Source organism: Crocodylus siamensis, chromosome 6 (genome assembly GCF_052110815.1).
Source record: "Crocodylus siamensis isolate JL-2025a chromosome 6, ASM5211081v1, whole genome shotgun sequence".
In the NCBI taxonomy this organism is placed as follows: Eukaryota; Metazoa; Chordata; order Crocodylia; family Crocodylidae; genus Crocodylus; species Crocodylus siamensis.
Genome location: NC_143400.1, coordinates 4762468 through 4775288, shown reverse-complemented (window position 1 = coordinate 4775288; position 12821 = coordinate 4762468). Strand labels below are relative to the sequence as shown.

General features: G+C 47.9%; 1 protein-coding gene across 1 annotated transcript in view; it reads left to right on the top strand.

The window, feature by feature from the left end:
- LOC149860628 (uncharacterized) overlaps positions 1 to 12821 on the top strand; it is a 51365-nt gene that overhangs the window by 15633 nt on the left and 22911 nt on the right. Inside the window, exons 10-15 of the mRNA XM_090051553.1 lie at positions 101 to 158; positions 979 to 1042; positions 1418 to 1567; positions 2838 to 2941; positions 3271 to 3368; positions 5156 to 5213. Of these exons, the coding sequence (XP_089907679.1) occupies positions 101 to 158; positions 979 to 1042; positions 1418 to 1567; positions 2838 to 2941; positions 3271 to 3368; positions 5156 to 5213 (532 nt within the window). The remainder of the gene's footprint in view (positions 1 to 100; positions 159 to 978; positions 1043 to 1417; positions 1568 to 2837; positions 2942 to 3270; positions 3369 to 5155; positions 5214 to 12821) is intronic.

Here is a 12821-nt window from a genome sequence, read left to right as displayed (position 1 = left end):
TGCTCATGGTATAACCTGTGAACGAGCCATTCCCACACTGGTACGAATCTGCAAGTTGACTTTGTTTTCAGTTTGCATTTCTTGTCCTTCTTGTCCACAGGTAGCACAGGTCCTGAAAACGAGAGCCTGGTCACATCTGGAGCAAATGATGCAAGCAGGTAGGAAATCTCTTCTGTTTGGCTCTGTATGCCTGGCTCTTGGCATCTGTGTAGAAGGTGGCAAAAATCTTCATGCTACAGATAATCTACTGAGACTGCAGACACACCTCCATTGGGAGCGCTTTCCAAAGGAGACGGGTGGAAGAGCAGCAGCCGCCACGTTGTATTTGGGTTCCACTTGTGTCATTCTCCTCTCAAACACAGTTAGAGTAAAGCAGCAGTAACACACCTGCGTTAGGCATGAGGCCTGCCAAGAGAGAGCTCTGTTGTCTTCCCTTCCGTCAGGGACTCCAAAAATGGGTTGTTTTGATCTCAGACAGGGGGTAGTTGCCGATCTTGATGATGTAGAAGACAGCCTGGCTTTCTGGTCCTCATGGCTTTTATCTCTGGAGTAGGAATGTGTCCTCCATTTCTTCCATGTGCACATTTGTTAGCAATGGAGGGGAGGAAGTTTTAAACGTGGTGCTCCTCCTCTCCCTGCAGGATTTAGTGCCTCACTCTGATACTTTGTCTATCGACTGGACCTCTGGTACAACAGACAGTGACCCAGCTAGCTGGTGGGGACACATGACCCTATCTTTCCTTGCATTTACCTTTGTTCCTTCTCCTCTACTCACTCCCCCAGAATATCAGTCCTTTGAGATAGTCAACCTGTAACTCTTCTTCTTGCATATTACTGAAGTGCTAGCTGTGTTGATCCCTCTCAGAGGCAATTCCCAGCCCCCCTGAAAACTATGACCTCAAGGCTTATTTGTCATAAAAAGGTGCGTGTGGTTTGAAACATGCCTCATTTGAAATATGCCTCATTTCTCTATCCCAGTGGTCAGAGGATGCGCAGAGCCCCTGGCGAACCTGGATTGACAGTCCGAAAAACAAGCAGAGGGGTAAGCTTGGAGTCCCTGTGTGTTTCCTCTTTGGATAAACTTGCCTCTTGTGGCTAAACTGTTTTCAACCACACGTTGCCAGCTTCCTCACTGAAGCACGTCATTGAGGGACTCTGCCATGCTCCTCCCTATGGTAGGTGGCTGTTGTAGGAGTGTGGTCACCAGGATGGCACGTATTGGAGAGAAAGGGCCTTGAGTCCCAGGGCATCTCTGAGTGCGGTCCGATTCACTTGGCGGGCTGTTCCTGTCATCAGCTGATTAGTGAAACTTTAATTCCTGGAGCATGGAGTGTAATTGAGTGCAGCTGCAGAAAATAAGACAAATGATGACGCACCCTAACAAAATACATGCTACTGAGTTCTTTCTTTTTAACAGGGACATGCTGAGACGGATGTTTTGGAGGAGGGGTCAGTTTGGTCATGCCTGGCTTCTGCCTCGACTGGGAGGCCCCCTGCACTTGAGGTGGAAGAACAGATACGCCCAAGCTCAGACAAGATTGTAAAATACTTTCCTCAAAGGACAGAGGTACCATGCCCTTTTACATTGCCTTGCTGAATGAGAAGATCATAAAGGGAATGGAGTGATTGAGCCTTTTTGCTGCTTATTTTGTGTTCATCTGCAGTCTGTTGGGATAAGAGCTCACATCTGGCCAGATACCAAGGATGAATAAACTTTCAGATCCATAGGATGTCATAGTTGCTGCAGTTAATTTAAATGTGCAGCCCTTGGCTTTGGGGACACAGGTGTATGCTTTAGACTGGTTTTAAAATTACCCCCAGGGTGACTGAAATCAGCATCTGATTGACTGAAGTTTGCTTTATTTAGACCCAGCCAAAGATGCGTGCAGTAATGGTCGCATCAGCCTACGTGTGGATGTTCAGTATGCCATAGCGCTGGCCTGGTCAGAAGGGAGCCTTAGGTCTATGGAAATTCTGCCTCACATAGAGCAGAAATATGTTTCCCTCTCCTTTCTAACAACGTCTAGATGTAGCAGCCATTAGATGTACTGCAAAGTTTTCAACGCTTTTTCTTGGCAATAAGTTTTGTCCTGGGTAACACCCTTCTCAGGGAAAAGCTCTGCCTCAGGACTGCCCAACTAGAAGCTTTCTTTGGTCTTCACTGCTTCAAAAGGCCCTTCTGAAACCAGCCCTGGTGCAGTTTCTCAAGGGCCAAGCCTCTGGCTTTCAGACCCTGCCTCTTCTATGTGCCTGGCTGTTTCGGTGATCCAAAGGGCTCTTTTTTTTTGTGGTCAGCTCCCAGAAAGGGGAGGTGTTTCTCTCTTCAAAATGGTGGGTCAGAGGACCAACATCCTAGCCAGCTCAGAGGACTTCCCGGTGCCTTTATTGTGCCACAGCAGTTCCCTCTGTTGTTTCTCTGACTCTGCTCTATTCTTCAGCCTGTCCACCCTGCATCCACCCTTTCTCTCTCCCCAGCTCTCTCTGAACTTCTCTCATTCGCCTTGCAGCCCATCAGCCAAACTCAGGAGAAACCCATTACAAAATTAGAGCATTAACTGGGGAACTAAAGCACTCCCAACCAAATTAAACACAATGTCCTGGGGAAGCAATGAGGGAGCAGTCTCTGTGGCCTGCTCCCAGGCCCAGATTGCCATCCCCCCGGAAGGCAAATGGGCATCTAGATGTCCTACCTACGAAACTTTTAACAAAATATATTTACATCGACACAAGCTCACACCGCACCTCCCCAAGGTATTCCCCAGCAGAGCTACAGGCTAGACCTCAACCCATTTTGCCTCTTCCATCCTGGTTTTACCATGGTTTTTTCTTCTCTCAAGGGTGCTCCAAGAGAGGAGAGAGAAAAGTACAGACTCCCACTGGTATTTCTGCAGCAGAAGCATGCTAGAAACCAGTCCACTGCCACAGCTGGAAACCACTGCAAGTAATTACTTATCACTTCAATTACTAGTAAAATAGGGGTGTAAATGTCAGTCCTCCCTATTAGGAGAGGCCAAGGGAAAATGCTCTTTTGATTGGGAACCTGGTAGCTGTTTAGTGAAAGAACTGGTTCATGCTGTTCAGGATCCTGTTGACTGGACATTGCCAAAGGACTTCAGCATGCAGCGGGACCGGTCCAGGGTTGTATGGGAAAGGGGTTCCAGCCTGCTTAAGCAATGGACATGCACGTGGACTTAATGTATGTAGGGGTCGGTCCATTAGAAGAAGTTCTGACGGCCTTTTCTCCTCTTCCTGTATCTTGCTGTGCAAAAGTACTCAAGCCTCCTCCAGGGAGCTGCTCACGGCTAGTGGCCATGGGGAAGGACCCATCTGTGGAGTAGGAGTGCCTCCATTTGTGACACGAAGGATTGGTGAGTGTGGGTGTATTCCCCGAGTAGGTCTGTATTGCAAATACATACAGGCATAAACAAGTAGGCCCTCTCCAATTAGTCCCAAAGGCGCTAATTGAATTATGTGGGTGGACAATGAAATGGGTGAGTGGGGCAGGGAGATGTGTGGGGACCACCCATCTGCCTATTCTAGCCTCATGGGGTAAATTAGAGCAACAAAGCACTTAATTTTGGGCAAGCTGCCTCGGTTTCGGTTTCCCCAGCACAAGCACATGGACCGTTTCTACCCATCAGCTGCCCCGTGGCAGTTTCCTGCCTACTGTTGATTCACTGGAGGTTCATGTGCCCCTATCCATAGTTTGTGGAAGGAAAGGTTTGCTAGATTTACTACACCCGCTCACCTTCTTATTGTAGCTTACATCAACTGCCTGAATAAAATAAACCAGCTGATACAGTTTCTCTGTACCCATGAGTTTTTGTTGGAGTAAAAATATTGTGAAAGCCTATCCTTAAGGAACGCTGTAATGTCAGCTGTGAAGAGTAGACCTGGCTCAAGTTGGTGGACTATGTAGTCTGTGGGTAGCCAGGCAAGCAAAAGGTTGAGCTTATACTGTTGTATAGTCAGGTGGGAAGGGACCGCAGCAATACCTCCTGATACCATAGAAAGGTCCTTAAGGAAAAATGCTTAGGTTTATTTATAACTTGTTGAGATACATAATACACTTCTAAAGTTTTACCGTATCTGGGAGGTCCTTTTTTCTATAGATGGACAGACAGACATAACTGTCAAGAATATAGAAAGGAGAATCAAGGCAAGAATAGAGAGAAAAGAATTTCATTTTTGAGTGGATAGAAAACAAAAGAAACCGCTTCTATATAGAGGCTGAGAAAATAGAACAAGACTTTTTATTGAACTGAAGATATTTGATACACTGGCTTTACCTCTGGGATGCTTATTAAAGCAGATTGATGTATAACCCTAAGTCTGATGACCAGTACTTGCTTGAAGAGCCTTGTGATACATCCCATTTGGGAATACTTTGTGGTGGGAGAATTATTAGAAACAAAAAATGGATTTTTGAGGGTGATATCTCTTGTGAACAAATTGCATGGATCGGCTCGAATTCAACAGGCTTTCCCAATGAAAAAATCCTTGGCTCTTGCATATTTCTTGCGGCTCTAGTATCACTCCAATACAAGCAGACTGATCAGTTAATTATATTTTTTTGTGACTAATGAGAAACGTAGCTTTTTTTTTATTCAGTTATTTTTCTATGTAGCTGCCTCCCTGGCACGTTGAAAAGTTGGTGCTTAACTTTTGGCAGCTTTCTCATGAAAGAACGGGCCACTGGAGATGTGTTTTGAAAGCAGGTTAGTCTTTCAACTCCAGTTGTTCAACTTCAAGTAATAATCCAGCCCTCTCTCATTACATATCATAATTCTGCTGGTCAGGTTTGTAGCAGCGGGTGCCCTTTCTTTTCTACCTGCCACACGTAGTCATGAAACTACGGACAGTTTTTTGAAATAGGTAAGAGTCCTCACTGGAAGCTTCTTCAGAAGACAATGAGGCACAGGAAAATGCACCAGCCTTACCCTTTAGGGAGACTGTCTGAATTGGCCAGGGAGCAAGATCTGTCATAAACCCCCCTGGCAGCAATATGTTTCGAGCACAATCTATCTCCTGTGTAAGCAAGGGGCTGAGTCAGACACTGCTCATGGTCTAACCTATGAATGGGTGGTCCCCATGCTGGTACCAGTCTGAACGCTGACTTTTGTTGACAGTTTCTTTTTCTCGTCCTTCCATGCAGGTAGCAGAGGTTCTGAGACTGAGACACTGCTTGGGTCTGGAGGAAAGAGTGCGAGCAGGTAGGAAATCTCTGTTTGTCCTTCTGTGCCCTGCCTGACTTTTTACTACTCATGGCAATCAGGGCTTTTAGTTCAGGGGCAGGAATGTCTCTTGCCTTTCTTCCGTGGACCTATTTCTTAGCAATGGAGGGCAGGAAATGTTAAACCTGCAGTTTCTATCTCCCTGCAGCATTTTCTGTCATTCTGATACCCTTCCTTTGGGCTGGGCCTTTGGTACAGCAGGCATAGAGGGAGGTAGGTGCTGGTGACACCAATTGTTTTGGACTTCAGTGGTCTCTGCCCAGAGGGATACGTGGGGCAACTCGTATTCCTCACAGCTCTTGGTTGAGAGTCTCTGGCAACAGAAAGATCTGGTGTTGAAGGAAGAGCAAGTATGCATTTTAAGCATAAAATCTTGGCATGTAAAGTCAGACCTCGTCCCTAGAGCCTGTGTGATTATAGAGTACCTGGGCCTTGAATAGGAGCCTGAGAAAAAAAAGGAGTGGATTAGTAACCTCCTTATTCAGGGTGTGCTTGGACCATTGGACACCCTTTGCTTTAACCGCCTGAGCCAGCAGCAACACAGACTTGGGTGGCTTGGAATTTATTGCCAGAAAAATGGTTTAAAATCCTGCCCCACCACCTGCCTCATTATTCACAGGGAAGTCTTCCCCAGCCAGCCTAAGGTGGGCAGGCACAGTTCTTCTGGGGCTGCACGGGGGACAGAGAAGTTGCTGCGCTGCTCATAAGGTTGGGCAGAAGGAGATAAACAGGCTTTGGTGGTCTCTGTTTGTAGCTTGCCTGATGATATATTCTGTTAAGATTCACTAGGCAACTCGTTTAGATTTCATCAGTCTAGTTTTGTATGATGAGGTGTATTTTCATGACTCTAGGGACTAAAGTTAGGTTGCAAGTCTTCATTGGCACAGCTCTTTTCCTTACCACTTTTAAGCATATTGAAATGCATTGTTTTCCTGCCGTGGTGAAAAAGTAATCGGCAGAGACCGACCGTGGTTGTATAAATAGAAGCAATATTATTGTGGATTGGGCTGCTTAGAAGTGCTAGTAGTTAGCAAAAATTCTAGTATTTCTACGTTTGACTTCCTGTTATTTGCAAAGGGTTTGCAATCCCCTGTCAGACTTTGGAGGATGGGTGACTTGGACTGCAAGTTGTGTGTTGATGAATTGATTTATGCTTTCAGTGGATATTGTGACAAGTTCAGCCTCTGTGAGTGGGTAACACCTTAGTCTCTTGAGAATCTCAAAGGCAAATTTCTCCCATGTAGCCTAAAAGTAAAAATCTTGTAGCAACCCACTGTATCTCCACTCACTGAGTCTTGGGATTGACTTAGAAAAGCTATGTGGATTGGTAACCTTTAGGTAAATCTATGCTGTGCCTGGGGGCATTTTATTTCTATATTGCAGGACTAGTCAGCTCCTGCCTCTCATATAATATTTATTATAACTCCGCTTGCAAAATTCCTATCAGCACATGGTGAAGTGCTAGATGAAGGAGGGTGGTGTTGTTCTCCCCTTTAGGGGCAGGGAGGGGCACAAGGACTTACCTAAGCTCTCCCAGCACACTACTAGCAGACCCAGAAATAGTGGCTGGGGTCTTCCCTATCATCTTTCTGTCCATCAAGTCCTCCCTCTTGCAGCTTCAAAATTAGTCTTAAAGTAGGGGCCTGAGGAAATTGCGATTTTGCAGACTGTGGAAACCATGAAATTCACCCCACACCGTCATTTTTAAGGGTTGCAAGCATAGGCGGCAGAAGGCTGGGGCTAACGGGGCTTAACCCCCCCAAATGTGGAGCAGTGCAGAGGGCCGCAGGGCAGCCTGGGTGCGGGCTCCAGGGGGCTGCAGCAGGAGGGGAGGGGTGCGCCCAGACAGATACAGAGCCTGCACGCAGCCAGTATTGCAGCCAGAGGGCATGCAGAGCACTGCCCACCACAGCAGGTAAGTCAAAGAAAGGGAGGTGGCATGGAGGGCACGGCAGATCCGGGCCGCCACAGGGAAGGAAGGAGCGGGGCTGAGGCAGGGGCAAGGGCTGGAGTGAGTGGGGCCCCGGGGTGGGTCATGGGATGCTTGGAGCCTGGGCAGCTCGTCCAGGGGGGCAGGAGGGCTCCCGCCACTGCGCACACCTTGGGAGAGGCCCAGGTAACAAATGCCCTCCAGATCAGCGTGCGGGGCGGAGGCGTGCTACCCACTGCAGGCTGGGCTCTGCATCCCGCTCCTGCTGCCCTCTTAGCCCCAGGCTCCTGCCAGCTATGGCTGCGTGCCCGCCTGCTGCACGTGTGCGGGGAAAGCATCCTTTTTCGCAGAATATTCCCGGAACTGCCAGGGCCCATTTGCCAAGATCTGTGGCAGTTCTGGGAATATTCTGTGAAAAATGATACTTTTACCTGCACACATGCCATGAATTTTTGACAGGAAATCTGCAATTTTCTCAAGGCCCTAGTCCTAAGGTCAAGATGTGTCGCACAAGGTCTGGTATCTTAGATTTGGCATAACGGGTAGGATAACGGCTACGCCACCGGTCAAACTTGAATCCCCGCCCCTGACAGGTGCCCAGATCCTTGCCCCACCCCCTTGGCTACCATCTTAGGACTGGAAGTCCCACCCCATCACATGGTCTGTAACATCATAGGTCCCACCCCTGGCTGCCATGTTGGCCAGCATGTTGTCCACCATGATGGTCCCAGAATCCCCTGCCACCCAATCACATAGTCCATGACATCATAAATCCCACCCCCTGGCTGCCACATTGGCCAGCATGTTGTCCACCATGATGGTCCCAGAATCCCCTATTGCCCCGTCACATGCCCCATGACAGAAATCCTACCCCCCGTCCACCATGTTGGCCCCAGAATCCCCTGCCTCATCACATGCCCCAAAACTTCAAAAGTCTCACCCTCCTGGCAGCCATGTTGGGCACCATTGTGGTCCCAGAAACCCCTGCTGCCCCGTCACGTGTCCCTGTGGCATCAGAAGGTGTGCTTCTTGCCTGGGAAACACCACCCCTGAAGTGGCACAGCCAAGCCTGGGACCCCAGCGGTTCAGTCCCCACTAGGCACGGGCTAGCAGGGAGTGAGGGGTTGTGACCCCTCTAACAACTTGCCCCAACCAATCTGTAGGGTGGGGGGTTTCAGGGGCATCAAACCTCCCCCAAGGATGGCGCTGAACCAATTGGAGCAAGTACAGGGGTGGGACCTAGGCTGGCAGTCCCTGGCCTGCCTCTTTTTTCTAAATCCCTTACTACGTTGCGTACCTATCCATGGCAGAAACACTGAGTTTTGTCACTATCCCATGTGACAAGCCACATTATGTCCCCGTGAGTCAGCATCAAGTCGACACAATCAGTGTTGAAATAAAGACAGGTCAGAACAGGCACATCTCATTTCACTTTAGCAAGGTGGTCATTAAGCTTCACCTAAGCCCCAGGAGGACTTTGGGGTTTTAAAATGAGAACAAACACAATGGTGACGGTAAAATAAATTATGGAGACCCTACTTTATACAGAAATTATTGCAAAGGCCAGGGAGGGTACGGTCTCCCTGGTTATCAGGGGATGCCGGTGATGTATGGGGCGGGCATGGGGGTCATATTCCACGGCCTCTTTAGAAAAGCCATCCCGCTTTTGAAAAGAGGTCTGGAGGTTATTAAACCAAATTAAAATGTGGCTTAAAACAGCACCAAAGACATGATTCATCACATCTCTTCAGCTGTTCTGGATAAGGTGGGCAAGTCAGGAAAGCAGGAGGGGTCTGGCCCTGTGAAAAGGATCCTTGAAAAAGAGAGAGCTGTATCATGCCCCTGACATACAGACCTGCCCCAACCCCTAAAAGGAAAGAGGGTAAGCCAGCGGGTCAGGCGTACATGAAAGACCAAGAAGCAGCTGCCTGGGAGAAAGAAGGGGAGCTCTCCTGGAAGAAAAAGAAATCTGTTTGAACCAGCATGGCTTTTGTTCATTGTGGGTCTGAAGAGTGTACCAAATCTGAACGGGGTTTGTTTCAAATAGCTCATATATAGACCAGCATTGAGAAAAGTCTGTATATTGAGATCCCCGCACTATCAGCTATTATGGAGTCTGCCCTCCCTGACTTTTTCATTTCTGGGACCGGGGGGATTATATGGATTTGAACAACACGCTGCTGTACCTTTGTTGGGAGATTGTAGAAGGTGACAGAACCGATCTTCGTGACGGGGCTGCAGTGGGTCTGGTAAACTGCCCGCTGGCCTCTATTTGCAGCCATTTGGATGTCACTCTGGGAGATCGTCTCCTAAGCCAGAGCAACAACTGTTACCCTTACTGAGCCTTCATCAAATCGGTCTTCAGTACAGCAATGACACCCTCGCCACCCAGTTTTCTTTCAGCCGGTTTTACAAAGACACATCTGGGCGGCATGAAGCGGCACTCGGGCTGGTGGCAATCGTGAGTTTTGGAGACGCGCAAGCCTGACTGTCCAGAGCAGAAAGATAGCGCTGCTAGGCCACCTCCACAGTGATTTGTTTTTTCAAGAAATACTTCTGTTGAATGACACGGACTTGAAAATTAAACTGAGTCGCAGTAAAGGTGCCTTCTTTTTGATGGGCGCCCCGGCAGCTGGACAGTGTAAACTACGAATTACAGATGCCTCGCTCTTTGTGAAGAAAGTGAGGGTAGCCCCGGCATCCGCCTGGGCTATGCAGGGGCCTTGCTTACAGCCGGTGCTAAATACCCCATAGACCATGTGGGTATGGAAGTGTTTCGCATCCCTGCCAGCAGCTGGGTCAGTAATCAGGAGAATCTGTTTTTGGGACCATTGCCCAAGCTCGTCACCATTGGGTTCGTGGATAACAATGCCTTTAGCGGGAACTATACTAAGAACCCCTTCAACTTTAAACATGATGATATTAATTTTGTTGCACTGTACGCTGATGGACAACACATCCCGGCAGAAGCACTACAGTCCGATTTTGAGGATGGTAACTGCATGAGAGAATATATGCATCTGGTGCAGATGGCTGGCAAATATATGAAAGGCCGTTTCCTATTGCTGGACTGCGAGGAGTTTGCTTGGGGGTAAACCTTGTTTGCCTTTGACCTGTCTCCTGGCTAGGAATGTGCTGACCATTATTCCCTGACTAAAACCAGGAACCCGAGAGCTCTGCAGGTGGCTTGCCCACCACCGTCAACATGAACATGTGTGGGGTCTTGGATGTTTTAGAGATAAACCAGTGGAGAAAGGTCCTGTTCGACTACATGTGAAGATGGGCAGCGAGCAGCTGTCCTGGGTTTTATCCACGGACCTTTACACTAAAGAGACTTTCCTAGCTGGGTTCCCCTGTGACTGTCTCTCTAAGGCTTGGCTGTCTCGAAGACCCCTGAGCCTAGTGGTCAACACATGCCCGCATAACCAGCCTGAAGACCACTGCCTGGCACCTTACCTGGTGGATCAGAAGCACAGGGAGTTTTTTATTTGTACAGTCACCCTCCCAAACAGTGCTCTGTTTCCTCAAAGTTTTATGTTCTTCTTAAATAAGAACGCTCTCTTATCAGTGCTTTTCAGATGAAACAAGCACAAGACCCCAACTCTGTTGCCAGTGGATACCACTGTGTGTTTTTCCTGCACCACCGGAACAAAGGGCTATCATCTGAACACAGTTTTAATTGTATTCGGATGATTTAGTACACAATGACCGCACAGTGGTCTCGTCTGTAAAAGGTAAATATAAATCTTCCCACTGGAAAGATTGAATAACACCATTGTTGGGGGGGGTTTTAAAAAAAAAGAAAAATCTGTGTGTGTGTGTGTTTTACCCCGTACCACTTTAAAAAAACAATGCTCTGTAGACAACATTTTCAAGCTGCACGGAATAGTTTATTGCAAGTGTAAAACTTTACATGGTGAGTCACTTGCTTTTCAAGACAATCTTTTTCTTCTTTGGGAGCGACACTAGTGTTTCTTGGCCTGTGGCAGATGCTTTCAGGTGTTCCTGCTTCACAACGTTGCCCGTAACGTTCAGCATGGCCGTGGCTTTCATAAAGATGTCCCAACCTTTAGAGGGATGTTTACTAGAAGCAGTGTGAGTCTGAAGCGCCCTCCGAACTAAGTCGAGCATGTTAGGACCCTTGATGAGCATTTCTCTGTCTACAAAACCCCCTTGATCATCCCAAGCCAAATTATGCTTATGCTGACTCAGTTTGCTGAGCAACACTTCAGCACTTTTCCTGTATGGGGCAGGCACGTTATCCAGCACGTCCTGAAGGATGGGGTCAGGATTCACTGATGTTTTGCCATTTCACAGGGTTAATTTCCCTCTGTCCAGGTCACCCTGCTTCACATGCATCAGGTATTTTTGAAGTACGGTGGGATACAGTTTAGCTTTATTGTATTCGGCTCAGCCCTGCCCTTGGAGAACGTCCCTCATTTCAGCAGCCAGCAAGTGGGTCTCCTCAGTCCTGATATTTTCCGGAGGTGGTGGAGGAGTCCTTGGTTGCTCCAGGTGGCGACTGGGCACCAGGTACAGTTTTGCTGCATACTCCATCACTGCTTAGTCAAAAGTCCCATGATCAGCAGAACAGCAAAACTTAACAGGGGTCTGATAAATCCCCCAGACTGTTTCATCAGCTGTTTCCCTTTTTCAGAGGAAGTCTTTTGTTACTTCGGCTTTTCATGCTTCTGCGTTTCTTTTTCAGCACATGGATTTGGTGGGGTGTCAAAGGAACATTTCCTTTTAAGATGTTCAGAGCAATTTGTGAAGTGGCCGCTACTAAATCATCAAAGGCAGAGCAGAGTACAGCTTTCCCCTGCTGGGGGGAGGATTGAATTTTGGGAGAGGCAAATTTCTCTTCATGCGGTTAGACATGTTCCCCTTCTGCAGGCTCGGGAGCAAAAAAAGAGCCCGCTGCTACATCATCTCCTTTTATTTCTACCCGCTGCTTTTTTCAAAGTGTAAACCACTGGCTGGTCAGGAGGAAAAAGCCCAGTTCTTAATCAAAAAGTCTCCGGGGTAGAAGTGTTTTGGTCTGTCACCAGATACCCATAAGGTTTTTTAGTGGCATCGTCAAAAGCTTCTAGGAAGAATGAGTCTTGCCCAGGTACATCTGCCTTGCCAGGGGTACCCCTGAGATTTTGAAACAGAACTATGTATTTTGTGTTGAGGGTAATGATGCAACTGGTTTTTTCCCTTGACAGAAAACGTTTTGAATGATATATGATGCTAAGAGTCCTATGGTCCACGTACTTGGCAAAGTCTGGATGGGGAGCATTTGTGAGGTCCTATAATGGGTCCCCAGGATCACTACCATCACCCCCAATCTCTGGCTTCATAGGCTCAGGAGGAAGGGGAGCATTTGTGGGCTTCCCAGGGTCACCATCACTAGGGGGTCACTTATTGTTTCCCAGCAGGCACTTAGCCCTTTGGACTGTCATATTTAAGAAGGCTCTAACTTTTTGCCCCTCATACCACTTACCCCTGAGATTATTACCCCCTCCCTGTGCTTTTGCTCCGACAATATTCAAAGCAACCTGCAAACTCTTCCTGCAATGTATGCATTTGGCCGCATCCCCAGTTGGCCCCTTCTTTTTGTTCCAACACCAGTCGTAATCTTTCGAAGGAAGATGGGCACAGTAATTATGATCTTT